Genomic DNA, 27,853 nt, shown 5'->3' with positions numbered 1-27,853 from the left:
TTCACTGAAAAGCAAAACATCAGAAAGAGAAATACATTTGAATTTGACATGCATTTATGGTTATCAATACACAGAATAACGTGCCAAATCTTAGGCAAACATTGCAATGGAAGCTCAGTATTGATTCATCAGGTCCTGCGGCTTTTCTGACAGGTGACACCATTCTTTAACCCTCACCTAACACATCTTTAAGCTGCCTTTAAATTTTTCACTGTCCAAGGCACAGAGCCGATACTCTGCTGCTTTATAGTTTCATTATATCTGCTCAGGCTAAACAACAATGGCTGGTCCAACTGACCTGATTGGAAACTTCATGAATGCCATGACCCACTCAGGAGCCCAACCACCATCACTGTCTGTCTCATTTAACATGCTTAGAAACTTCAACAGGAAACACAATGTTGCATCAGTGTAAATGAATGAATAAATACATAACAAATAGCAAATAAAATAAGGATTCATAAAAATTCACATAATGTGGAATACAATCCTACAATGTGAAATAAAATGTTTACAGTTAAATATTATGCACATCAAGTATAGTCACTTCTTCACTTTTATAGCAGGAAGCCATCTGTCAGTCTCTTTTAGTTCTGTGACATGACGGGCGTGACATGTAACACAACAGTCTGTAGTGTGACATATAACATGCAAGTCAGCAGCAATTTATAAATGACAACAATGGCATAACAGGGCAATAACTATTATTTACTGTCCCTGTTATATGGCGGTTGATCTTGTCCTCTGCTTAGAGGGTAAAGAGCTGCTTTTTAAATCTCCCACAGTGGGTTACACACATAACACATTGACAAAGATGTTTTGCTTGTTTTGTTGGGCTGAAACCATGGTTGCGTTCAGCCCCAATCAATCATAGCTAAACTTGTATTGCAACTTTAAAGAGCAACAATTAAAACTAAAAGGCAGCAAAATGTAGCTATACAATATTTTCATCTTCTAACCGCTTCATCCTCTTGAGGGTCGCAGGGGGGGTGCAGCCTATCCCAGCTGACATCGGGCGAGAGGCAGGGTACACCCTGGACAGGTCGCCAGACTATCGCAGGGCTGACACATAGAGACAAACAACCATTCACGCTCACATTCACACCTATGGACAATTTAGAGTTACCAATTAACCTAGTCCCCAATCTGCATGTCTTTGGACTGTGGGAGGAAGCCGGAGTGCCCGGAGAGAACCCACGCTGACACGGGGAGAACATGCAAACTCTGCACAGAAGGGCTCCCACACCCGGGATCGAACCGGCAACCCTCTTGCTGTGAGGCGACAGTGCTAACCACCACACCACCGTGCCGCCCCATACAATATTTTGTTTACCAAAAAAAGCAAACAAACTGAATGATAACAACTTCTTCCTATTGCCATTTGAACTGGTGCAAAGTGGAGACAATTTCTGCAACATATGTTCACGTAACACAACATATGTGTGAAATATTCAATCCCCGGACACTTTCAAATCCAACCTTAAAACATATCTGTTTAAACAAGCCTATCACTGCTAAATGTCATTGCCTGCTGCTAACTTCTGAATGTTTTATTATTGCTGCTGTGTTGCTTTTATTTATTTATTCTCTATGTACAGTGACCTTGAGTGTCTTGAAAGGCGCTGATAAATAAAATGTATTATTATTATTATTATTATTATTATTATTATTATATGTAATTAGCATCTGAGAACTACGACTAACACATTGATGTTTTATAGTTCACCAGTGTAAATCAGTTAAGAACTAAGTACATTAAAAACTAACATGCATGTACTGAAGACAGTTACTACATAATGTCTTGTCAAAAACAAATGTTAACATGTTTGAGTTTGGTCTTACGTTTTCTAAAGCAGAATATGACGTATAGAGACAAAAGGCGACTGAAGTTAAAACAGGTCCAGTAACTTAAAAGTAGAAATGTACATGTCTGAAAACCCAAGAAGTCTTCCTGGAAAAATAATTCTGTGTTCTTTCTTTGACCAGTTTTATCTGTATCATTTGACTTCCTGACTGGTCCTTCTTATCTTCACTGGATAGCTGTAAAGAGAGAGAGAGAGAGTAAAAAATACAACAAGACCTGGATTTAATTTTTGAATTATACAGTATTTGCTTTCATATTATTTGCAGTATGTTTGGTCCAAAATGTAGAATTTTGAAATCTTTGTTCCAGCTGTTTAGTGTATAATATAATTAATATCAGCTGCTTGTGAACAGTTTTTGTACACTTAAAGAATTCACAGTTTTATCAAAGAGAGAGTATTAAAAAGTATCATATCAATATGTCAGTATATGGAAGTTAGTTTCAGGAGGAGCAACAAAGGAGAGATTCTACATACAGTCACTATATTAACATGCACAAAATATTCTGTTTTTTGACCTGCATCAAATTCAGAATATTGTCATATTCTGAATAACAGTGGAATATTAGTGTGCATGTAAGCGTACCCAGTATTTGCACAGAGTATTCGACATGATGAAGTACTCACTGTGATCAATCAAGAGCTGCGTCTGTGACCGAAGTGGTTTGAGAGGAAGAAGAGTCTGAAGCTAAACAAGAAAAGTGTTAGTAGTTGAATTTAAAACTATAAACTGTATTGATTTCAACAAAGAGAGAGAGGGAAACGCAGACAGTCTGACATAATACTTACAGTTTGCAGGCTTGAAACCTGTAATATGAATGATCACATCAATAAACATTTAAGATCAAAAGTTAATGAGATTATCAGGTATATCACATTGAAAGATATGAGATAAATTTTCGCTACATGAGTCAAACGCCAGTACTATATTCTGTAAAGGTAATGAATATTAGCCAAGTCATGTCATTTATTCATTTTTTCAGACTCCCCTCTAAATATTATCTTGTAGTCTGCATTTTGTGCTGAAACAGTAAAGTGAAATGGCATCATGGTGAGTAAAAACATCTTTCTTCCTTACCATGATTGTTGTTTCTCCAGATGAAGACTCCAGTGATGCAGAGTGTCAACAGCACCAGTCCTACAACAACTCCAATAACAGGACCAGCAGGAAACTGTGAGGGAGAAACTGGAACCACAACACAACATTCACATTCATTTGTCTCCACTACTTAACTGGATGTGCCTGATGTTGAAGCCACTTACCCTGGTTGGCCCTGATCACTGCTTTGTCCAGTTTGGTGACGATGTCGTCCTTCACACCAGAGAGATGAAACACACAGTCGTACCTCCTCCAATCTTCAGGTGGGACTGATGACACATCCAGGTCACTGCTCATCTGGAAGGATCCATCATGGTTGGGGAGGATCTCTCCATGGTCCACGTCCTCATGAATCTCCTCTCCATCTTTCCTCCAGAACATCATGGCTCTGTCTGGGTAGAAACCTGTAGCGTGGCAGCTGACTGGAGAGGAGGGAGACTTCTGGAGGAGAGACACTGAGGGAAGGTCTGCAGAGAGAGGAGTAAGGTTAAGAAGTCAGAAAATGAAACAGATTTTTAAAAAAAGAGGGGAGAGGGAGGGAAAGAAATGTTTGACAATTGACAAAAGAACCCATTTCAGTTTTAGGCCTCAATATATTGACGCACATTCATAGTAATGTCACAAGCACATTATAAAATGATAATCATATCATGAAACTACATCAGGTCATGTGATTCTACCTGTTCTCATCACAGAGCTCCTCCCATAGTCCAAAAGCTTGTTCAGGCAATCAATACAAGCATGGTGAAAAACGATCTTCCAAAAGTCATTTCTGGATCTGTCTCTGTCCCACATGTGTTTGGTCATGACAGACTGAGGTGTTGGGGCAATCCATGTTTGTGTCTCCAGATGAAATACAAGAAAGTCTTCTCCATTGTAACCATATTGATGAAAACCGCTGATATGTCCAGTCTCCTCATCCTGTTCACAGCCAAACATTTTCTGTAAAATGTGGATACCTGGGGGAGAGAGAGATTGGCCCCATGAAGGCCAGTCATCATCTGGACTGTGCAGACGTCTTAAAGAGACAGAGAGGCAGAGACTGCTGGGAAACACAGTGACATCCTAACACAGTTCATATCCTCTTTTTTTTTTTTTTTTTTTTTTTTATTAACCACAGAGACACACTGCCTCCACTGAGACCAGCAGTTTACCTCCACACACACTGAGGTGGAGTACTGACCAGCAGATTAAACCTGACCCACTGAGGCCCTACAGCTGGTGGACCAGTCCAATAATATCCTCTTCCTGTGAGAAACTACAGACGAGACTGTCCTGAGGCTGCTCTAGAAGCTTCCACTGAAGGAGAGTTTCAGAAAGAGATACCCTGTTTAGCAATCTTCCTTTACTTAAGTATAGCATGTGAGTTTTTCTTTCTCTTCTGTATATGACTGAGGCAAAGGATTCAGTTAATTCTGGGTGACAAAAACATTATTAAGGAAGAAAGGAACATACTTCCGGTGTGGTTTAAGCGTTTCTTCAAACTGATGAATTCGTCTCTGAAGACCTGCTGGTGCACCGTACACTCCCCTGTGTACCACTTCCAGAACTTAGGATCCCCGTCTCTTAATTTTTCCATCCAGTCCTGTTTGGGTAATGCGGTCTTGATTCTGCTGTCACAGTAAGCCACCTCAACATCATCAATCAGCATAACAGACACAACCTCTGGGAAGTTGTGAGACTCTTGGACTCCAGAGGACGCAGTGAAGAAAACCTTCATAGAGTGCTTCACTGAAAGACAAATAGGCTTACAGTTTTTTTTTTAAACTACATGTTAACATGTTTAATGTTGCATAGTTGCATTATTGTGAGTAGTCATCAGTTTGTTGAGCACAGCATTTGATTTTTGCTCCATCAGCATGAGCAAAAAATAATTAATAATAATAAAAATAATTTATTGTACAGTGTCTAATAACTGTATAAAAGCTAGTTACAGGACACACCTCATTATGGTATTCCTGAAACAATTACAGCACTCAGCTCCTCACTTGCAACAACAACAAGTAATAAATAAAACATCTTGTGTGAATGTAGTGGATAAGAATAAACTAACAGAATGGAAATAATCAACTATGGTTCAGGTAGTTCAAAATCATACTTTAGTTCATACTTTAAGTTTTTTTTAAACTAAATGACAGAGTTATTATTGCTTATAGAAGCATTATAAGCACTTAATAGAAACTTTGGTAACAGTTCATAAACCTATACTAAATATTAGTAAGATGTCTATTTACATTAATTATGATTTATAAGGGTTAATTATAGAATAATAACCACATTTATTACTGGTTTATAAGACACTATAAGACCCTATAAGATGAAATTAATAAGGTGTTTATTAACATGAATGAGACTATAAGAAGTTAATATAAATGCCATATTACGGTTAATAAATGCCTAATTATGCACTTATTAATAGTAAATAATGATCCTTTGCAGCTACCGGATCTAAAGTGGGAACAGTGTCGTATAAAGATTAATAAACTATCAATATGCACTTATTAACAGCTCCCACACACAAACTGCCAGTGAAGAAAAAAGATTATTTAGAGAATGTAGACTGTTAAGAGATTAACAAGTTTTTATTTATTTATTGTGAACTGTAAGTTAATATAACTTAAGTAATGTTCATGTTCTTTATTGCAGTGCAACATTTGTTTAATAATTAATAAACTCCAGACATTTTTCGGGAAGTTTTTGAAATGTTTCTTCAGTAGTTTTTGAAAACCGAGGTTTGAACCGGACCGTGAGTCGGGGGGCGCCAGCAAATATCTTGCCTAGGGTGCCAAATTGGTCAGGCACAGCCCTGCGTACGATCCAGTCAAAACATAGTCTTTTCAAGTTGGGGAAAAAGGGAAACTAAACTGCAGGTGTGTCTCAGAGCTATGCAGGAACAAGACAACAAGATACAGAGCAGAGTGGAAAGTGAGGCAAAGATTTAAAATGAGATCTTACCTGGAAATGAAACACGACAGAAGAGAAACAACAACAGTATTTTTTTCATCTCGTTTTGATTAAGATGTGTCGGACTGAGGACCGAGCTGATTCAGCTGTTTTGTAATCCGTCCAATGCTTTTTCCTCGAGACGAGAGTGTTTCTGTTCTGAAGAGGGATGGGTGGGTTTTACAGAAGTTGAAAAACTTGTTTCACTCTTAGACTGTATATGACCCAACTGAATTAGACACATTTATTGAGGGTGGGAGGGGGGGCATCCAGCATTTCTAATATTTTATTTTAACACTCCTTAAAACAAATGCAATACCCTCCCCAATATCTAAACAATTAATTATTTAAAACTATTAAAGCTTTGTGGCTACTGATGGACGTGTGCAGCACAGTATTCTCACCCCACCCTGGTTTTCCAATAATAGAAGTTGACCACATGATTTCTCACTTGCTTACTCAGACTTTAACCGCCTCTGTGTTGCTTCCTTTCCCCTACAGATAACTTCTGTAACAAAAACAACAGAAAGAAAAAACACCCCACAGAAATGAATGCATTTTAGATTTTAGAGTAATTTTATTTGACAATAATGATTGTAAATTAAAAACAGAACATTGGCTGTCAAACACAGACATTCTAACATGCTGAGTGTTGGTTGAGAATCTAGCAAAACCATTAGCACAATTTGAAAGAAATATACAGAGACATTGTTTTTACCTCTACTCCACTGGGGTGGTAGTGGTCTTAGATTTTTATTTTTTTTTTTAGGAAAAGGCATGTACACTACAAGGCATGTACAGATACAGGGAAGTGAATGAGTACAACAAACAGGCTGTTAGAGTACAAACCTATCACTGTAAATATTCCAATTCCACATAACCACATACTCAAGATTTTGTAAGCTGAGGTCTTCAGTTACCCTCTGTGCTTTGAAAGTATCGCCCTTTGTTTGAATTCTTTGTCTTCATCATTTTATAAAGTCAGTGTCACAATATAACAAAAAGTAAACACTTTGTCAGCCTTTGATGTAAAAGAGTTTTGAGTATCTGTGCCTCATAGGCTTGTTTCTCTTTTCACCTCATCAAACTTCCTTACACCAATCAGAATTCAGCAACATCTGTCCAATCTGATGACACCACACCAACACACAACACAACTTGGCAACTTTTGAGCCACTTTGTGGTGAGATGGCACTAAGTCTCTTCATCTTTCAGGCACCTGGCACTGTGAGCTGACTGTGAGGGTTGGTGGCTAGCTTTAGTCAGAAAGGAAACACTTGTTTTACGGATATTTGGCGCCACCTATTGTTGTGAATGTATACTGACATTTACAAGTCTAGTCTAGACCCTGAATAATAACAACCCCACTTTTTCTGGTGTATTTCTCGGGGAAAACCTCATATTAAGACAATATGATACTCAAGATTTAAAGCAAGTTTTCAGGGGTTTTAAAATAAAGGTTTGTTGTCGGAATCTTATAATTTCAGGTGTTGCTTCACTGGAGTCAATACTGCTCTGCATCCCATTTGAAGTAATTCACAGTGTCCCTGATGTGTCTGCAAATCATGTTTCTGGATTGAGTTTCTCAGAGAGCTCAGAGCTCTCATCAGGAGCTGTAAGGAAAAACACACTGTTATTCCATGTATCCTGTACTGACCTGCTGTTAAACAGCTGCTACATTCTGTTGCAGAGGCTGGTCATTCAGAATGCCTCTACAGATCCACCATAAAGTTTTCAGTATGAGAAGCTTCTGAAACAGGGCCAGCTTGAGATGTTTTATCTAGACCAAAAAGACATCTTCATCGGTCAGAATCAATGACCTGGTTCACTAACTTAATCTTGATTCTGATACAAATGCATGTCAGACCACATAAAATAGAGAGAGTACAAGTTTTACTCACGACATGGGGGACATTCAGCTGAAACAAAAAGAGATAACAAATAATTTCAGTTGTAAAAGTCGTAAATGGCTGAATATATATTTTTTCCACTGAATCTGAACGCCTCTTTTGCTCATTCTCCTACTCACGTTAAATAATTATCTTTTGTCTCTCTACCCTTTGCCTGATACATTTTTTATCATCATGCTACAGTCTTTCCGTTGGTGGCTTCATAAAATTAATTGAGGTTTGTTTGGCAATTTTTTTTAACCCCAGCTACAATGAGTATTTAACTGGTTTTGAAACAGTCTCCATGGAATTCTGACGCCTCCAAACCATCACCGAGAGGATGAGCTCTTTCCTGGGTCTTATTCAGCACACAGATCAGAAGAGCCTAAGTTCATATTCTCCCTGGCCAAGCTCCACAGTGAGAAGTATGTTAGAGAGTGAGAAGGGAGCTGAATCTGTTGGCTTGAATGTAACCTTGGTGTGAAAGGTACTAAAACAAAGTATAATCTGTTTCATCATTGTCATGTTACAGTCATCAATCTAACATAGCCACAACAGATGCATTACCACATCGCCATCTATCCTGATGTTTAAGATCTGACCACTTGAAAAAATTCCATGACACAATCTGTCAGTCTGGTCTGTCAGTTTTCTTTTTGTAAACTGCAAATCCAAATTAAGATAACTTCTCCATTTTCCTCTCTTACCTCTCCTCTTTCTGTAGACAATGACTCCAGTGGCAGCCATGAGGATGACAGCAAGAACAGTCACTGCAGCAGTGATGGGAATGGTCATGTCAGAAGCCTTCTCTGTTGAACAAATAAACAACAATAAGTCTAAGACCATATGGACAAAGCAGTAGCAGTAGAAGTACATCCATCTATTTAATAATGCCTCCTGTCCACACATGCAGGCGTGCATTGGTTTGAAATAATAAAACAAAAAAATTAAAAAAAAATATATCGTTAAAATCTTAACTGAACTGGATGATAAAAGCTAAACCAACATAAAACCACACTTTTGTTTAGAGCTTCACTTTTGTGGGCAGCTTTGACACATAAATTTGCACCTGTTGGCTAATTGAAAACCATCTTGATGGTGCCGACTCTTCACGGAACAGAACATTAATCATGAACCGCAGGACAATTAAAGCAAATGCATCTTTCTCACACCTGTCTCTTCTGATAGAAGTCTTACCCCAGTTGGTCCTGGTCACTGCTTTGCCCAGTTTGGTGACGATGTCCTCCTTCACACCAGAGAGATGAAACACACAGTCGTACCTGCTCCAGTCTTCAGGTGCGACTGATGACACGTCCAGGCCACTGCTCATCTGGAAGGATCCATCATGGTTGGGGAGGATCTCTCCGTGGTCCACGTCCTCATGAATCTCCTCTCCATCTTTCCTCCAGAACATCATGGCATGGCATGGCATGGCAGCTGACCGGAGAGGAGGGAGACTTCTGGAGGAGAGACACTGAGGGAAGGTCTGGGGAGAGAGGAGTAAGGTTAAGAAGTCAGAAAATGAAACAGATTTTTTAAAAAAGAGGGGAGAGGGAGGGAGAGAAATGTTTGACAATATTGACAAAAGAACCCATTTCAGTTTTAGGTCTCAATATATTGATGCACATTCATAGTAATTTCACAAGCACATTATAAAATGATAATCATAACATGAAACTACATCAGGTCATGTGATTCTACCTGTTCTCATCACAGAGCTCCTCCCATAGTCCAAAAGCTTGTTCAGGCAATCAATACAAACACGGTGAATAAAGTTCTTCCAAAGGTCATTTCTGGATCTGTCTCTGTCCCACATGTGTTTGGTCATGACAGACTGAGATGTTGGGGCAATCCATGTTTGTGTCTCCAGATGAAATACAAGGAAGTCTTCTCCATTGTAACCATATTGATGAAAACCATTGATATCTCCAGTCTCCTCATCCTGTTCACAGCCAAACATGTTCTGTAAAATGTGGATACCTGGGGGAGAGAGAGATTGGCCCCATGAAGGCCAGTCATCATCTGGACTGTGTGGACATCTTAAAGAGACAGAGAGGCAGAGACTGCTGGGAAACACAGTGACATCCTAACACAGTTCATATCCTCTTTTTTTTTTTTTTTAACCACAGAGACACACGGCCTCCACTGAGACCAGCACTTTACCTCCACACACACTGAGGTGGAGTACTGACCAGCAGATTAAACCTGACCCACTGAGGCCCTACAGCTGGTGGACCAGTCCAACAATATCCTCTTCCTGTGAGAAACTACAGACGAGACTGTCCTGAGGCTGCTCTAGAAGCTTCCACTGAAGGAGAGTTTCAGAAAGAGATACCCTGTTTAGCAATCTTCCTTTACTTAAGTATAGCATGTGAGTTTTTCTTTCTCTTCTGTATATGACTGAGGCAAAGGATTCAGTTCATTCTGGGTGACAAAAACATTATTGAGGAAGAAAGGAACATACTTCCAGTGTGGTTTAAGCGTTTCTTCAAACTGATGAATTCGTCTCTGAAGACCTGCTGGTGCACCGTACACTCCCCTGTGTACCACTTCCAGAACTTAGGATCCCCGTCTCTTAATTTTTCCATCCAGTCCTGTTTGGGTAATGCTGTCTTGATTCTGCTGTCACAGTAAGCCACCTCAACATCATCAATCAGCATAACAGACACAACCTCTGGGAAGTTGTGGGACTCTTGGACTCCAGAGGACGCAGTGAAGAAAACCTTCATAGAGTGCTTCACTGAAAGACAAATAGGTTCACAGTTTTTTTTAAAACTACATGTTAACATGTTTAATGTTGCATAGTTGCATTATTGTGAGTAGTCATCAGTTTGTTGAACACAGCATTTGATTTTTGCTCTATCAGCATGAGCAAAAAATAATTAATAATACTAAAAATAATTTATTGTACAGTGTCTAATAACTGTATAAAAGCTAGTTACAGGACACACCTCATTATGGTATTCCTGAAACAATTACAGCACTCAGCTCCTCACTTGCAACAACAAGAAGTAATAAATAAAACATCTTGTGTGAATGTAGTGGATAAGAATAAACTAACAGAATGGAAATAATCAACTATGGTCCAGGTAGTTCAAAATCATACTTTAGTTCATACTTTAATGAACTGTGTGGTTGGTAACTGAAAATGAAACAAAATCTGCTGAAGACGCTGACTTCAAAGACACGTTCAACAACAGAATGAAAACTGAAGACATAAAACTCAGTGCATCAGACAAAATAACACAAAGCAGACAGTGAAGATATAACTATCTGAATGATCAGATATAACAAGGAAATGGGGCAGATATAAGGATTTTTGGTAACGCTTTATATTAAGGTACTGTCCATTTTCCTCCCGTTTGCCCTTCGACTGATTCACTACCAGCAGCCCGAGGGGTTGGGGGGTCTGTTTCGGGACCCCCATTCAGGTCCACGACCTCCTCCTCCAGGCGCAGGATCGTGAAGGAGGCTGCTCTGCACTGTTCCCCCCAACCACCGTCATAGTGGGTGATTCCATAACCAGGAACATTCGCTTTTTTAATTCCACCACCCACTGTTTTCCAGGAGCCACTGTCACAAAAATCAGAGATAAACTCCCGGACCTACTGCAATCATTTCCACACTCCATTAAACGTCTGATCTTGCACATCGGAGCCAACGACGTGGTCCGGGGTCAGTCTGAGCTGCTAAAGAGCAATTTTAACCGTCTGTTTTCTGCCTTAAAAAACTGCGGGATGTCAATCTTCATCAGCGGCCCTCTTCCCACACTCGGCCTCGGCGCAGAGCGGTTCAGTCGGCTCCTTCAACTCCAGTCTTGGCTCCGAACCGCCTGCAATATCCACAGGTTTTATTTCATTGACAATTTTAACTTATTTTGGAACTGCCCCTCCTTTTATCGACATGACGGACTTCACCCGAGCAAGTTAGGAAGCCACGTGTTAGCAGCCAACATACAGCATACTGTACACACAACGCCACTCACACATGTGTGACTGTTTACGTGCTACACCCCCTCCTCAGTGCCTGCCTCTTCTTCTACGGAGCATTAGGCCCATTTCCACCGCAGGAACTTCGGGGTAATTTTATGGGGCCGGGGCCATTCTGTAGACCTCCCGCAGCTCCCGCTACAGGCTCCAGCTGCCACTAACCTCTACAGACAATCCCTCCTGCTTTCCTATTGCCCCAACTACTGGGCTGGTCTCTACTGTCCCACAAACTCCCACCTTCATGCCCGTAGTAATGAACAACAGACATCACAAACGTCAAAACCACACAACCCACAACTTCCGGTATCTGCAACCACTGTCACAATCATCTGTCTGCAAAGCTGGTCCCAAGTCTCTTAAGCTGGCATTGTTGAATGCTCGCACGATCAGTAACAAATCATTCACGCTGAATGATTTTTTTCATCGCTAGAGATTTAGATTTCATGTTTTTCACCGAGACCTGGCAAAGGGATGAAGATTATGTGTCCATGAAGGAGCTATGCCCGCCTGATTGCGCATTCATATGTGCCCCAAGGACCACTGGCCGCGGTGGTGGCCTTGCTTTGTTGTACAAAGACAATTTCTCCTCGAGGAGAGTGAATTGTGGAACTTTTACCTCATTTGAACTGCTTATTTCTAAAGCTGGCCGCTCTAACCCGTTTTACTGTATTTTAATTTATCGCCCTCTTGGTATTATTGGCGCCTTTCTGGCTGAATTCAGTGACTTTTTGGCTTCCATCACTAAATTTCAAAGAATTTTAATGCTTGGGGATTTAAATTTGCCTGTAAATGACACCACAAACTCCTTTGCTAATAATTTTATAAATCTCACCGAATCTTTTCGTATTGTGCAACATGTCAATGGCCCGACACACATTAAGGGAAACACGCTGGACCTTGTTTTTACACTTGGTTTGGACATTGATTGTATCGTCTCTGAGGAGTTGCCTGTCACTGATCACAACTGCATCCTGTTTAATTTGTCTATTATTTCTGATTGTTCAACCAGCAAGCGTACAAAACTCACCCGTATTTTAAATAACCTCTTGGCAGAGAAATTCTCATTCGCTTTTAACAGGGTGGTGCAGCCTGTTAGTATTAATGTTGATGTTGACGCTCCAGTTTTAACTTTTAACTCACACTGCTCTGCTCTTCTTGATAAGATTGCTCCTTTAAAGCCTCGAACTATCCCCGCAGCTAATCCCACTCCCTGGCTGAACGACGACATCCGCTGCCTTCGTCGTAAATGTCGGAGAGCTGAGCGCTTGTGGAAATCATCCAAGCTTCATGTACATCGTCTTTATTTTAAAGAACTGTTAGCTGAATTCAATTCTGTTGTTAGGGTAGCCAGAGCCTCTTATTTTAAAAATCTCATGATCTCCAACAAGAGAAATCCCAGGGTCATTTTTGACACTATAAGTAGCATTACTGGTGTGCAACCGCCTGCTCTACCTGTGTCCTCTGATGAGGACTGTAGCAATTTTTTAATGTTTTTTGTGAATAAGGTTGCCAGTGTCAAGGCCAGTATAACACCCTCCTCCTCCCTACCTTATCCTCCCAAACAACAGTCAATTATTGACAATTTCTCACCTGTCTCCTTACAAGACTTAGCAGATCTTGTGTGCACTATGAAGATCTCTTCTAGTCCGCTGGATAGCCTGCCCACAACTTTGCTGAAAAATGTTTTCAGCACTATTGGTCCATCTCTGCTCTCCATAATCAATAGCTCACTGGTTTCTGGTCGTGTCCTATCCCATTTCAAGCAAGCGGTTGTTCAGCCGCTTCTCAAAAAGCCCAATCTGGACCCCGATGTTCTTAGTAACTACCGGCCCATTTCCAAGCTGCCCTTTGTATCTAAGATTCTAGAAAAAGCAGTTGCGTACCAGTTAGTGACAGCGTTGAACAGTTACAATATCTTAGATAAATTTCAGTCCGGTTATTGTCAGTTACATTCTACAGAAACTGCCCTTCTCAGGGTCTCCAATGACATCATGATGGCCTCTGATGCCGGTAAATCCACTATCCTGGTTCTGCTTGATCTCAGTGCAGCCTTTGACACTGTTGATCACCACATCCTTTTAGACAGGCTGAGGGACAGGGGAGGAATCTCAGGGACCGCTCTTCATTGGTTTAAATCCTATCTGTCTGATTGATCCTTTTCTGTGGCTGTTGGCTCTCATAAATCAGAGTCTGCCCCCCTTTCTTGCGGGGTGCCCCAAGGTTCAGTGCTTGGGCCTATCCTCTTTACGCTATACATGCTCCCTCTCAGAGATGTCATCAGCAATTTTGAAGGTATCTCATACCATATGTATGCAGATGACCTCCAGTTACATTTTTCTTTTAAGCCTGATAGGACCGATGGAATTGACTCACTGTACGATTGTATGAATGTAATTAAGGACTGGATGGCTACTAACTCCCTTCAGTTCAATGCAGCTAAAATTGAGATTTTAATTATTGCACCTGATGCCTCAGCATCTAAAGTGGCCAGCTGCTTAGGGTCCCTCAGTGCAAATGTGCACCCCAAGTTGAGAAACCTTGGGGTCACATTTGATCAGGCCATGCTCTTCGATGACTACATCAAAACTGTCACTCGCTCCTGCTTTTTCCACCTCAAAAACATTTCCAAACTCAGATCCATGTTAACTTATTCCGAGCTAGAAATGATCATCCATGCTTTTATTTCCTCATGTCAAGATTAATGTAATTCTCTTTTCACCTGTCTCAATAAAACTTCATTAGACCGCCTCCAACTAGTACAGAATGCTGCCGCCAGGCTTCTGTCCAGATCTCATAAGTTCACTCACATCACTCCAGTCCTGGCATCCCTGCACTGGCTCCCTGTTAATTTCAGGATCCAGCACAAGATTCTAACCATCACTTGTGAGTCCTCTCTGTGAGAAGTGTTATATAAATAAAATTTACTTACTTACTTACTTACTTAAGATTACTTTAAGATTTATTGGGGGCTTCACTGAAAAGCAAAACATCAGAAAGAGAAATACATTTGAATTTGACATTCATTTATGGTTATCAATACACAGAATAATGTGCCAAATCTTAGGCAAAAATTGCAATGGAAGCTCAGTATTGATTCATCAGGTCCTGCGGCTGTGCTTTTCTGACAGGTGACACCATTCTTTAACCCTCACCTAACACATCTTTAAGTTGCCTTTAAATTTTTCACTGTCCAAGGCACAGAGCCGATACTCTGCTGCTTTATAGTTTCATTATATCTGCTCAGGCTAAACAACAGTGGCTAGTACAACTGACTTGATTGGAAACTTCATGAATGCTATGACCCACTCAGGAGCCCAACCACCATCACTGTCTGTCTCATTTAACATGCTTAGAAACTTCAACAGGAAACACAATGTTGCATCAGTGTAAATGAATGAATAAATGCATAACAAATAGCAAATAAAATAAAGATTCATAAAAATTCACAAAGGGCGGCACGGTGGTGTGGTGGTTAGCACTGTCGCCTCACAGCAAGAGGGTTGCCGGTTCGATCCCGGAGTTTGCATGTTCTCCCCGTGTCAGCGTGGGTTCTCTCCGGGCACTCCGGCTTCCTCCCACAGTCCAAAGACATGCAGATTGGGGACTAGGTTAATTGGTAACTCTAAAATTGTCCATAGGTGTGAATGTGAGCGTGAATGGTTGTTTGTCTCTATGTGTCAGCCCTGCGATAGTCTGGCGACCTGTCCAGGGTGTACCCTGCCTCTCGCCCGATGTAGCTGGGATAGGCTCCAGCCCCCACGCGACCCTCAAGAGGATGAAGCGGTTAGAAGATGAATGAATGAATGAAAAATTCACAAAATGTGGAGTATAATCCTACAGTGTGAAATAAAATGTTTATATTTAAATATTATACACATCATGTATGGTCACTTCTTCACTTTTATAGCAGGAAGACATCTGTCAGTCTCCTTTAGTTCTGTGAAAATCCTCTTTTCATCTGAAATCGCTTTTCTACAACAGGCTTCAGATGTGGCTGCATGGAGGACTTGAAGTCTTAAAGTCTGTTTGTAGAGGGCACACAGTAACTATGAGAGAGACATGACAGGCGTGACATGTAAGACAACAGTCTGTAGTGTGACATATAACATGCAAGTCAGCAGCAATTTATAAATGATAACAATGGCATAACAGGGCAATAACTATCATTTTCTGTCCCTGTTATATGGCGGTTGATCTTGTCCTCTGCTGAGAGGGTAAAGAGCTCCTGGACATCATTGTTTTCCTTATTTGCAGATGTTTTCTTCTTTGAGTTAGCTGCTAACTGCTATCATCTGCTTTTTAAATCTCCCACAGTGGGTCGCACACATAACACATTGACAAAGATGTTTTGCTATGTTTTGTTGGGCTGAAACCATGGTTGCGTTCAGCCCCAACAAATCATAGCTAAACTTGTATTGCAACTTTAAAGAGCAACAATTAGAACTAAAAGCAGCAAAATGTAGCAATACAATATTTTGTTTACCAAAAAAAAGTAAAAAAAAAACCCTAAATGATAACAACTTTTTCCTATTGCCATTTGAACTGGTGCAAAGTGGAGACCATTTCTGCAACATATGTTCACATAACACAACATATGTGTGAAATATTCAATCCCCGGACACTTTCAAATCCAACCTTAAAACATATCTGTTTAAACAAGCCTATCACTGCTAAATGTCATTGCCTGCTGCTAACTTCTGAATGTTTCATTATTGCTGCTGTGTTGCTTTTATTTATTCTCTATGTACAGTGACCTTGAGTGTCTTGAAAGGCGCTGATGTGTTATTATTATTATTATTATTATTATTATTATATGTAATTAGCATCTGAGAACTACGACTAACACATTGATGTTTTATAGTTCACCAGTGTAAATCAGTTAACAACTAAGTACATTAAAAACTAACATGCATGTACTGAAGACAGTTACTACGTAATGTCTTGTCAAAAACAAATGTTAACATGTTTGAGTTTGGTATTACGATTTCTTAAGCAGAATATGACGTATAGAGACAAAAGGCGACTGAAGTTAAAACAGGTCCAGTAACTTAAAAGTAGAAATGCACATGTCTGAAAACCCAAGAAGTCTTCCTGGAAAAATAATTCTGTGTTCTTTCTGGTTTCACTCTTAATGTCTTTGGTCTCTGCAAGCTGCTGAAGTAATCACTCTTTACCAAGGGTCTGTAGAAACAGCTGGACAGCAGCATCAGCAAAGCTTCTGTTACTTCTCAGATAATTATTCTTTACTTTATACACTGAACACCTGAAACATGTAAATCTGATCGTGAATACACACTTGACCAGTTTTATCTGTATCATTTGACTTCCTGACTGGTCCTTCTTATCTTCACTGGATAGCTGTAAAGAGAGAGAGAGAGAGAGAGAGTAAAAAATACAACAAGACCTGGACTTAGTTTTTGAATTATACAGTATTTGCTTTCATATTATTTGCAGTATGTTTGGTCCAAAATGTGTAATTATGAAATCTTTAGTGTATAATATAATTAAAATCAGCTGCTTGTGAACAGTTTTTGTACACTTAAAGGATTCACAGTTTTATCAAAGAGAGAGTATTAAAAAGTATCATATCAATATGTCAGTATATGGAAGTTAGTTTCAGGAGGAGCAACAAAGGAGAGATTCTACACACAGTCACTATATTAACATGCACAATATATTCTGCTTTTTGACCTGCATCAAATTCAGAATATTGTCATATTCTGAATAACAGTGGAATATTAGTGTGCATGTAAGCGTACCCAGTATTTGCACAGAGTATTCGACATGATGAAGTACTCACTGTGATCAATCAAGAGCTGCATCTGTGACCGAAGTGGTTTGAGAGGAAGAAGAGTCTGAAGCTAAACAAGAAAAGTGTTAGTGGTTGATTTTAAAACTATAAACTGTATTTATTTCAACAAAGAGAGAGAGAGGGAAACGCAGACAATCTGACATAATACTTACAGTTTGCAGGCCTGAAACCTGTAATATGAATGATCACATCAATAAACATTTAAGATCAAAAGTTAATGAGATTATCAGGTATATCACATTGAAAGATATGAGATAAACTTTCACTACAGGTCACATCATTATTCATTTTTTCAGATTCCCCCCCCTAAATATTATCTTGTAGTCTGCATTTTGTGCTGAAACAGTAAAGTGAAATGGCTTCATGGTGAGTAAAAACATCTTTCTTCCTTACCATGATTGTTGTTTCTCCAGATGAAGACTCCAGTGATGCAGAGTGTCAACAGCACCAGTCCTACCACAACTCCAATAACAGGACCAGCAGGAAACTGTGAGGGAGAAACTGGGACCACAACACAACATTCACATTCATTTGTCTCCACTACTTAACTGGATGTGCCTGATGTTGAAGCCACTTACCCCAGTTGGTCCTGATCACTGCTTTGTCCAGTTTGGAGACGATGTCCTCCTTCACACCAGAGAGATGAAACACACAGTCGTACCTGCTCCAGTCTTCAGGTGGGACTGATGACACATCCAGGTCATTGCTCATCTGGAAGGTTCCATCATGGTTGGGGAGGATCTCTCCATGGTCCACGTCCTCATGAATCTCCTCTCCATCTTTCCTCCAGAACATCATGGCTCTGTCTGGGTAGAAACCTGTAGCGTGGCAGCTGACTGGAGAGGAGGGAGACTTCTGGAGGAGAGACACTGAGGGAAGCTCTGCAGAGACAGACAGACAGACAGACAGACAGAAATGTGTTTAAAAAGTAAAACTTGATCGAGGACACCTACTATGTAGTTCCGGTGAAACAGTTCATTCACCATTCTAAATGAATGCGCTGGCTACATAAAGTGCAACACACACTGCCGCCGGCGCGGCGCTGTGGCCGTCAAATGCTGGCCCCCAACACACATTGGCAGCGGTGCGCAGCAGCACCGTCGACACTAAAGTGTATTTCCCACCCCAGCCCGCTAGGTGGCTGTACCTTCACTAGTTGCCAACGGTTGCCAACTGCTAGTAACGGAAGAAGAAGAGGAAAAACTTTGAGGCAACAACAACTTGGATTTTACGGGTGAGTTTCTTACAGAGATATTGGATAAAGGAGATACCCCACCGTAGGCTTATCCAATGTTAAGAGAACGGTTACTCTTCCTGTCTCCTAAGTGGGTGTGGTTAGCTCTCCCTCCAATCAGAGCCTGTTCTCCCTCAATCTCTGACGTGACAGCTGGCCCACCCACAGTGCTGACTGAAAGTGACACTAGTTTACCTGTCTGCTTCCTTTGGGAATGAAAATACATTCTTCCTATTATTCTTGCAGCCTATTGTTGCACAAAGCTCGGGCAGTTTTTATTTATTACCAGCGGTAAATAACTGTTTGTAAGCTAACTGTGATTTTGCGCCTGATTTTACCGCCTGTTTATCAAGATCTCACTGTTTTCTGAGACGGACAGGGCTCAAACAAAGTTAACTTTCTCTTGATCTGTGTGGATGAAAAATGCAGCTTTAGTGTCAGAATGTTGGTAAGATGTGTGGCTTGTGGAAAATGAACCCAATATTTACTTTAGTGACTACAGAGCCAAAGAATTGACCATAAATTGTGATCACATTCATTTTCCTCATTGACGACAATACATTCAGAGCTGCCGCAAGTCTCCTACGGGGACGTGGCGCCGACGTCACTGAATCAGGACGTGAGCTGAGTGGGGTATCTCGCTTTATCCAATATCTCTGTTTCTTATCAAAATCGTCTTATTAAAAATTCGAAAAACTTAATAACGTGGGCAGTGATACTACGGCGGCTGAGACGTACATAAAAGGCTTTTCTCGCAGCGCCGGCCCCACTGGAAATAGAGCGGTGGGCAGAGCGGCGCGGTGCATCGGCTGGCGCCGGTGTGGGTTTGTTCCATGGTTTGTTCATAGAGAATATAATGGAGGTGGGCGTTTTGATGGGCGGCGGTGTGTGTTGCACTTGATAGTATCAGCCTGTATCTAATATGAGTAACCATAGCAACAGGAACAGTTTTGTTTACAATCTATTTACAACACTGAGTGCAGTCCATCAGTGCCCCATCCTCTGAACACCACAGGATGGAGACTGTAACACACAAGCTGCCATGACTGCTGCCAGTATGATGCGTTTGTTTGCGTGTGTGTGTATCCATCTGTTTGTAGCTAATCTCGCAAATTACACACTTGTGACTGTATGCTCATGGTCGCAGTGATTCCAGATGGTTAAAAAACCTGGTTAACCGGTCAGTAAGGTCCGCAAGTCTGTTGCAGGCCACATTTTGGCCTTCTTTGAGCCACAAAGTTTGTGGCTCAAAAACTGACACCAGTAGAAAAGTTCGGTCACATTCTAAACCAGAGCATTAGTAGATTATTCCATGTTCGATATTTTATGATGCACTGAAGTTAGGCATGATACAAGATGAATAAGTCAACCATTTTCGTCATCTTTACTGCCACCTTGATTATAAGGGAGCCAGGAGGGACAATTCTACCAGACGCAGATGCACCACATTCCAGCTGCTATGACTATGACACAGTTTTGTTCTGTCTGCCTCATTTTCACTTGATATTTGTGTTCCTACCATAAGTACATAAGTAGCCTGCATATGGCTATTCTTTCTGTTCTATTTTAATTGTGTTTACTGTTGTTATTTCCTACTTTGTTCTGTGGTAGACAGTGGTGGATGAAGTAGAAGTAGAAGTAAAGATATCTTACCAGAAGATGAATTTGCAGTTTAAGTCACCTATTAGAACATTACTAAAGTAAAAGTGTTAAAGCATCTGATATTTAGCGTACTTAAGTATCAAAAGCATTTCTGTGATATTAAATGTAATTAACTGTCCAATGCGCACACCTCCCCATCAGCCATTAATTCCTGATAATGGACACATCCTCAGGCATTATCTTTAACATAACTGTACATTAGAGACTGAAAATTGTTCTGTACATTGTTATTTCATCATGAAACTATCAGGTCGTGTGATTCTACCTGTTCTCAGCAGAGAGCTCCTCCCATAGTTCAGATGCTTCCTCAGCCAGTCAGGACACACCTGGGTGAAGAAGTCTTTCCAATACTTATTTTTATCTTTTTGTCTGTCCCAAAAGTGTTTGGTAATGACAGCTTGTGGTTTTGAAGCGATCCATATCTCTGTGTTGAAGTCAAATGTTAGGAAGTCTTCTCCATCACTGCCATACTGTTGATATCCATAAACCTCTCCAGTCTCATCATCCCATTCACAACCATGCATCTTCTGTAGAATGTGGACATCTGAGAGGCAGAAACAGAGACTCCAGTAAACCAGAGTGAGATCACAGTCCGGTCATCTAGTTGATACCACATCTTTACCACAGAGGCACACTGATCCATAGAGAACAAAATAGACGATCTACACCTCCTGCTGTTATTGGTTTGATGAAAGCCACTTACAGCCAATCAGCATTGGGACAGTGTGGATGTCTTAGAGAGAGAGAGAGAGAGAGAGAGAGACAGAGACTGCTGGGAAACACAGTGACATCCTAACACAGTTCACATTTCACCACAGAGACACACTGCCTTCACTGACACCAACAGTTTGTTTCCACTGTTGAAGGTACTGTGGCTTCATGTGAGCTGCAGGAACAGACACACACACACTGAGGTGGAGTCCCGACCAGCAGATAAAACCTGATCCTGGATTGAACATTACACCCACTGAGACCCTGCAGCCGGTGGACCAGTCCAACAATATTCTCTTCCTCTCCTCAGTCTGAGTAATGTGTGTGTGTCTGACTGTGTATTCAGGAGAAACAGTTACATACCTCCAGTTTTGTTTAGGCGCTGCTTCAAAATGTTAAATTCTTCTTTAAAGATTTGCTGGTACATCGCACATGATTCTGTGTACATCCTCCAGTATTTTGGATCCCCGTCCCTTAATTTTTCCACCCAGTCCTGTTTGGGTAATGCTGTCTTGATTTTGCTGTCACAGTAACCCGCCTGAACGCCATTAACCAGCGCAACAGCCACAACCTCTGGGATGGTTTGGACCCCAGAAGATGCAGTGAAGAAAGCCCTGAAAGAGTGTTTCACTGTGGGACAAAGAGATTTTCAGGTCATAGATTTGCATTTTTCTGACGTCATTCTGGATAACTGGTTGTCAGTTTCTTAAGCACAGAATTTTCTCAGTAAAGAACAAGACTACTCCAAAGCCCTATTCTTATTATTAGTATTTGTGTCTTGAAGAGCAAGCATTATGTGGCCAGTTTCCAACAGCTCTATAAAAAGACAGCACTTACAGGTCACACCTCATGATGGTATCCCTGAAATTTGAAGTCACTCGAACACTGAAAGTGTTTACCTTCTCACTTGCAACAAGATCTGTTTACTAAATTTCATATGAATCATTTAATACCTATTTAAATTATTGTATGTAGTCTTGAAAGAAAGATGCTTTGAAGAAACATCTTTTGCATGTTAACTTTATGAATTAATCACTTAGAGAAATAGAGTTGGTGTTATGGTGTTATCCAGCTCTACAGGAGCTTGCAGGCTAAATCAAACTAAGCTAAATCAGTGGTTTAAGTAAAATCTTTAAATGTCCTCTTACCTGAAGATGAAACATGACAAAAAAGGACCAAGAGAAATAAATGCATCTTGTTTTGAAAATTAAGTAGAGCTGGAGAACAAAGCAGAGTCACCTGATGTAACTTCCTCTTCAGTCCAAAGCTGTTTCCTGGTTTAACGAGATGGGAATATTTTTTTTCTTGAGTGTAAGGCGTGTTCATCTGTTAATTACTCGTCAAGATTAAAAATTATTTTTAGTCATTTTCCGGTTCTGTGTTTGAGAGTCTGTTACCTGTTCCTACCTGTTTTCAGTGAAGCTCCGTCTGTGCTTGTCTGCTGCTAAAGTCCAAAACACATTGTATCGTGTAACATGCAAAATTTAGCCTCTTCTCCTTTCTAACATGTTTAATTTTGTTCTTGCTCCTGCAATAAATAACTGTCAGACTTGAATCTCCTCTGTGTTGCTTCTTTTTCCCTACAGAGACCTGGGTTGTAAAAAAGACCAGCCCAGTCGCCAGGAGAAAATGTTGGCATTGTCCGTTTCTGCACACCACAGATATGTTACATTTCTATGTTTCATATCAATGTTTCTAAAGTGACATACACCATTTAGCCAAAACATTAAAACCACTGACAGGTGAAGTGAATAACTTTGATTATTTGTTCCAAGGGTGCTATCCACATGAATGCCAGAACCAACGGTTTCCCAGCAGAACAATGCACTGGAACTAAATAATCAAAGTTATTCACTTCACCTGTCAGTGGTTTTAATGTTTTGGCTGATCGGTGTAGGATATAAGCTGATGTTGTCATCAGGAAGTGGAGGGGGTGGTGGATGGAATGGCAGACCAATGTTCAAGACAAACAACAAGCTGGATTTTTTTTTTTAGCTACAAGTGGCCGTGTCTCCAGCTACTTGTGTTTCACCAAATATTTTACGCCAAAATATGTTTTTTTTCCTAACTATAACTAAGTGGAAGTTGTGCCTAAACATAACCACATTTTTACCCTCAGGGTACTTTGGAGTACTGCATGGGGTACATGAGATGATTTTGAAATGTTACTTTAAAAAAATATCAGTCATGCATTATTCTTAAAACAGTTATATCACTAAATTATGAGTGCAACAGTTTAGTAAATCAGACACTGATAGCAGTGTGCTGTAGTGGGGTTTTTTTCTACAAAAAATGCTCTGATCTAGTCAGGGGTTCTTGGCTGACAAAAGAAACAAACAAAACCAAAAAACAAAACAAAAAACAAAGTGGGTATGTTATTGGAAAAAAAGTCTGAGGACCACTTTAAATGGTGTGTCCACAAAACATCTGACTCTGACAAAGCTTGGCAAATAAAGTTCATAGGTCAGAAGTTGCAACACCTACTTTCTCTGACAACAGAAAAAAACTCCCACATACATGAATGCATTTAGACTTTACAGTAATTTTATTTAACAATAATGATTCTAAAATACAATGCAAAACATTGACTGTCAAACACATTGAGTGCAGAGATGGCAGTCGAGACAAAGCTCTTGTTAAAACGTGCCCGTCTCCATCTCAGGGTCCTGTATCTGCGCCCAGACGGCATCAGTGTGAAGTGTGGGTTGAGAGGGTGATCCGAGTCATTGGTTATAGTTCGTGCGAGACATGTGACAGATCGGTGGTTGAGTTCTGTGAGGTTGGGTGTGGGATGGTTGATAATTTTGGATGCGGTGTGTGTTATTTTTGTTAGTTTGTTTCTGTTTGTGGTGGACAGCATGTTGTAGAAACGGGGAACAGTAGAGAAGGATGGGTTGAATGATACTGGTGTACAGTAGTGACAGAAGGTAAAGTGACAGGGTAAAGAGCTCCTGGACATCATTGTTTTCCTTATTTGCAGATGTTTTCTTCTTTGAGTTAGCTGCCAACTGCTATCAGCTGCTTTTTAAATCTCCCACAGTGGGTCGCACACATAACACATTGACAAAGATGTTTTGCTATGTTTTGTTGGGCTGAAACCATGGTTGCGTTCAGCCGCAACAAATCATAGCTAAACTTGTATTGCAACTTTAAAGAGCAACAACTAAAACTAAAAGGCGGCAAAATGTACAATATTTTGTTTCCCCCAAAAAAGCAAAAGGCGACTGAAGTAAAAACAGGTCCAGTAACTTAAAAGTAGAAATGTACATGTCTGAAAACCCAAGAAGTCTTCCTGGAAAAATAATTCTGTGTTCTTTCTGGTTTCACTCTTAATGTCTTTGGTCTCTGCAAGCTGCTGAAGTAATCACTCTTTACCAAGGGTCTGTAGAAACAGCTGGACAGCAGCATCAGCAAATCTTCTGTTACTTCTCAGATAATTATTCTTTACTTTATACACTGGACACCTGAAACATGTAAATCTGATCGTGAATACACACTTGACCAGTTTTATTTGACTTCCTGACTGGTCCTTCTTATCTTCACTGGATAGCTGTAAAGAGAGAGAGAGAGAGAGTAAAAAATACAACAAGACCTGGATTTAGTTTTTGAATTATACAGTATTTGCTTTCATATTATTTGCAGTATGTTTGGTCCAAAATGTGTAATTATGAAATCTTTAGTGTATAATATAATTAAAATCAGCTGCTTGTCAACAGTTTTTGTACACTTAAAGGATTCACAGTTTTATCAAAGAGAGAGTATTAAAAAGTATCATATCAATATGTCAGTATGTGGAAGTTAGTTTCAGGAGGAGCAACAAAGGAGAGATTCTACATACAGTCACTACATTAACATGCACAATATATTCTTTTTTTTGAAATTCAGAATATTGTCATATTCAGTGGAATATTAGTGTGCATGTAAGCGTACCCAGTATTTGCACAGAGTATTCGACATGATGAAGTACTCACTGTGATCAATCAAGAGCTGCGTCTGTGACCGAAGTGGTTTGAGAGGAAGAAGAGTCTGAAGCTAAACAAGAAAAGTGTTAGTAGTTGATTTTAAAACTATAAACTGTATTTATTTCAACAAAGAGAGAGAGGGAAACGCAGACAATCTGACATAATACTTACAGTTTGCAGGCTTGAAACCTGTAATATGAATGATCACATCAATAAACATTTAAGATCAAAAGTTAATGAGATTATCAGGTATATCACATTGAAAGATATGAGATAAACTTTCACTACATGAGCCAAATGCCAGTACTATATTCTGTCAAGATACTGAATATTAGCCAGGTCACATCATTTATTCACTTTTTCAGACTCCCCCCTAAATATTATCTTGTAGTCTGCATTTTGTGCTGAAACAGTAAAGTGAAATGGCTTCATGGTGAGTAAAAACATCTTTCTTCCTTACCATGATTGTTGTTTCTCCAGATGAAGAGTCCAGTGATGCAGAGTGTCAACAGCACCAGTCCTACCACAACTCCAATAACAGGACCAGCAGGAAACTGTGAGGGAGAAACTGGAACCACAACACAACATTCACATTCATTTGTCTCCACTACTTAACTGGATGTGCCTGATGTTGAAGCCACTTACCCTGGTTGGCCCTGATCACTGCTTTGTCCAGTTTGGTGACGATGTCCTCCTTCACACCAGAGAGATGAAACACACAGTCGTACCTGCTCCAGTCTTCAGGTGGGACTGATGAAACGTCCAGGTCACTGCTCATCTGGAAGGTTCCATCATGGTTGGGGAGGATCTCTCCGTGGTCCACGTCCTCATGAATCTCCTCTCCATCTTTGTTCCAGAACATCATGGCTCTGTTTGGATAGAAACCTGTAGTGTGGCAGCTGACTGGAGAGGAGGGAGACTTCTGGAGGAGAGACACTGAGGGAAGGTCTGCAGAGAGAGGAGTAAGGTTAAGAAGTCAGAAAATGAAACAGATTTTTTAAAAAAGAGGGGAGAGGGAGGGAGAGAAATGTTTGACAATATTGACAAAAGAACCCATTTCAGTTTTAGGTCTCAATATATTGACGCACATTCATAGTAATGTCACAAGCACATTATAAAATGATAATCATAACATGAAACTACATCAGGTCATGTGATTCTACCTGTTCTCATCACAGAGCTCCTCCCATAGTCCAAAAGCTTGTTCAGGCAATCAATACAAACACGGTGAATAAAGTTCTTCCAAAGGTCATTTCTGGATCTGTCTCTGTCCCACATGTGTTTGGTCATGACAGACTGAGGTGTTGGGGCAATCCATGTTTGTGTCTCCAGATGAAAAACAAGGAAGTCTTCTCCATTGTAACCATATTGATGAAAACCGCTGATATCTCCAGTCTCCTCATCCTGTTCACAGCCAAACATGTTCTGTAAAATGTGGATACCTGGGGGAGAGAGAGATTGGCCCCATGAAGGCCAGTCATCATCTGGACTGTGCGGACGTCTTAAAGAGACAGAGAGGCAGAGACTGCTGGGAAACACAGTGACATCCTAACACAGTTCATATCCTCTTTTTTTTTTTTTTTTTTTAGAAACTACAGATGAGACTGTCCCGAGGCTGCTTTAAAAGCTTCCACTGAAGGAGAGTTTCAGAAAGAGATACCCTGTTTAGCAGTCTTCCTTAGCTAAGTATAGCATGTGAGTTTTTCTTTCTCTTCTGTATATGACTGAGGCAAAGGATTCAGTTAATTCTGGGTGACAACACTATTGAGGAAGAAAGGAACATACTTCCAGTGTGGTTTAAGCGTTTCTTCAAAGTGAGAAAATCATCTCTGAAGACCTGCTGGTGCACCGTACACTCCCCTGTGTACCACTTCCAGAACTTAGGATCCCTGTCTCTTAATTTTTCCATCCAGTCCTGTTTGGGTAATGCTGTCTTGATTCTGCTGTCACAGTAACCCACCACAACGCCATCAATCAGCATAACAGCCACAACCTCTGGGAAGTTGTGGGACTCTTGGACTCCAGAGGACGCAGTGTAGAAAACCTTCATAGAGTGCTTCACTGAAAGACAAATAGACATTCAGACATTCATAGACTATGTTGCATAGTTGCATTATTATGAGTAGTCATCAGTTTGTTGAGCACAGCATTTGATTTTTGCTCTACCAGCATGAGCAAAAAAAAGGAAAAAATAGTAAATCCCTAATAATTTATTGTACAGTGTCTAATAACTGTATAAAAGCTAGTTACAGGACACACCTCATTATGGTATTCCTGAAACAATTACAGCACTCAGCTCCTCACTTGCAACAGAACATTTTTCCTTAAGTTCATTTTAAAGGTATTGTTCTTGTATTGTGTTTATTGAGTTTAAGCAAATCATAGATATACATACATATACATACATATTTAAGGGTAGTCTATGAAAGACAGGCTGTATACTCCTATACTCTAATGAATACTGTAAATGGACACACATCCTACTCTGCACAGGAGCTCATAGGTCAAATGAAACTGCTGTTACAGGGAAGAGCTAAAAATAAAGGTCTAAAATGTTCTTACCTGGAGATGAAAAATGACAGAATAGGAGCAACAAAAATGACTTCATCCTGGTTTGAAAAAGAAGTTGAGCTGGAGAGCTAAGTGGAGTTAGCTGATATGAACTTTTTCTATAGTCCAATGATGTTTCC

General features: G+C 40.3%; 1 protein-coding gene across 2 annotated transcripts; it reads right to left on the bottom strand.

Moving 5' to 3' along the window:
* On the bottom strand, positions 1 to 27,788 carry LOC125904451 (major histocompatibility complex class I-related gene protein-like). 2 transcript variants are annotated; one of them, XM_049601848.1, is made up of 9 exons: positions 27,726 to 27,788; positions 27,124 to 27,224; positions 10,258 to 10,432; positions 3,642 to 3,920; positions 3,126 to 3,428; positions 2,941 to 3,048; positions 2,652 to 2,669; positions 2,490 to 2,550; positions 1 to 2,040 (listed from the first exon to the last, which is right to left on the bottom strand). In XM_049601848.1, the coding sequence occupies exons 1-8, from the start codon at positions 27,769 to 27,771 to the stop codon at positions 2,495 to 2,497; spliced, it is 1,086 nt and encodes a 361-aa protein (XP_049457805.1). In that variant the 5' UTR covers positions 27,772 to 27,788; the 3' UTR covers positions 1 to 2,040; positions 2,490 to 2,494. The 2 variants fall into 2 exon arrangements, with proteins under 2 accessions (XP_049457805.1, XP_049457804.1); XM_049601847.1 differs by lacking the exons at positions 10,258 to 10,432; positions 27,124 to 27,224; positions 27,726 to 27,788 and adding exons at positions 4,417 to 4,692; positions 5,917 to 6,041.
* Between the last annotated feature and the right edge of the window lie 65 nt (positions 27,789 to 27,853).

The sequence above is a fragment of the Epinephelus fuscoguttatus genome, linkage group LG17, assembly GCF_011397635.1.
Source record: "Epinephelus fuscoguttatus linkage group LG17, E.fuscoguttatus.final_Chr_v1".
Lineage (NCBI taxonomy): Eukaryota > Metazoa > Chordata > Actinopteri > Perciformes > Serranidae > Epinephelus > Epinephelus fuscoguttatus.
Note: the sequence above shows the minus strand (reverse complement) of the source record. Positions and strands in the feature narration are given on the sequence as shown.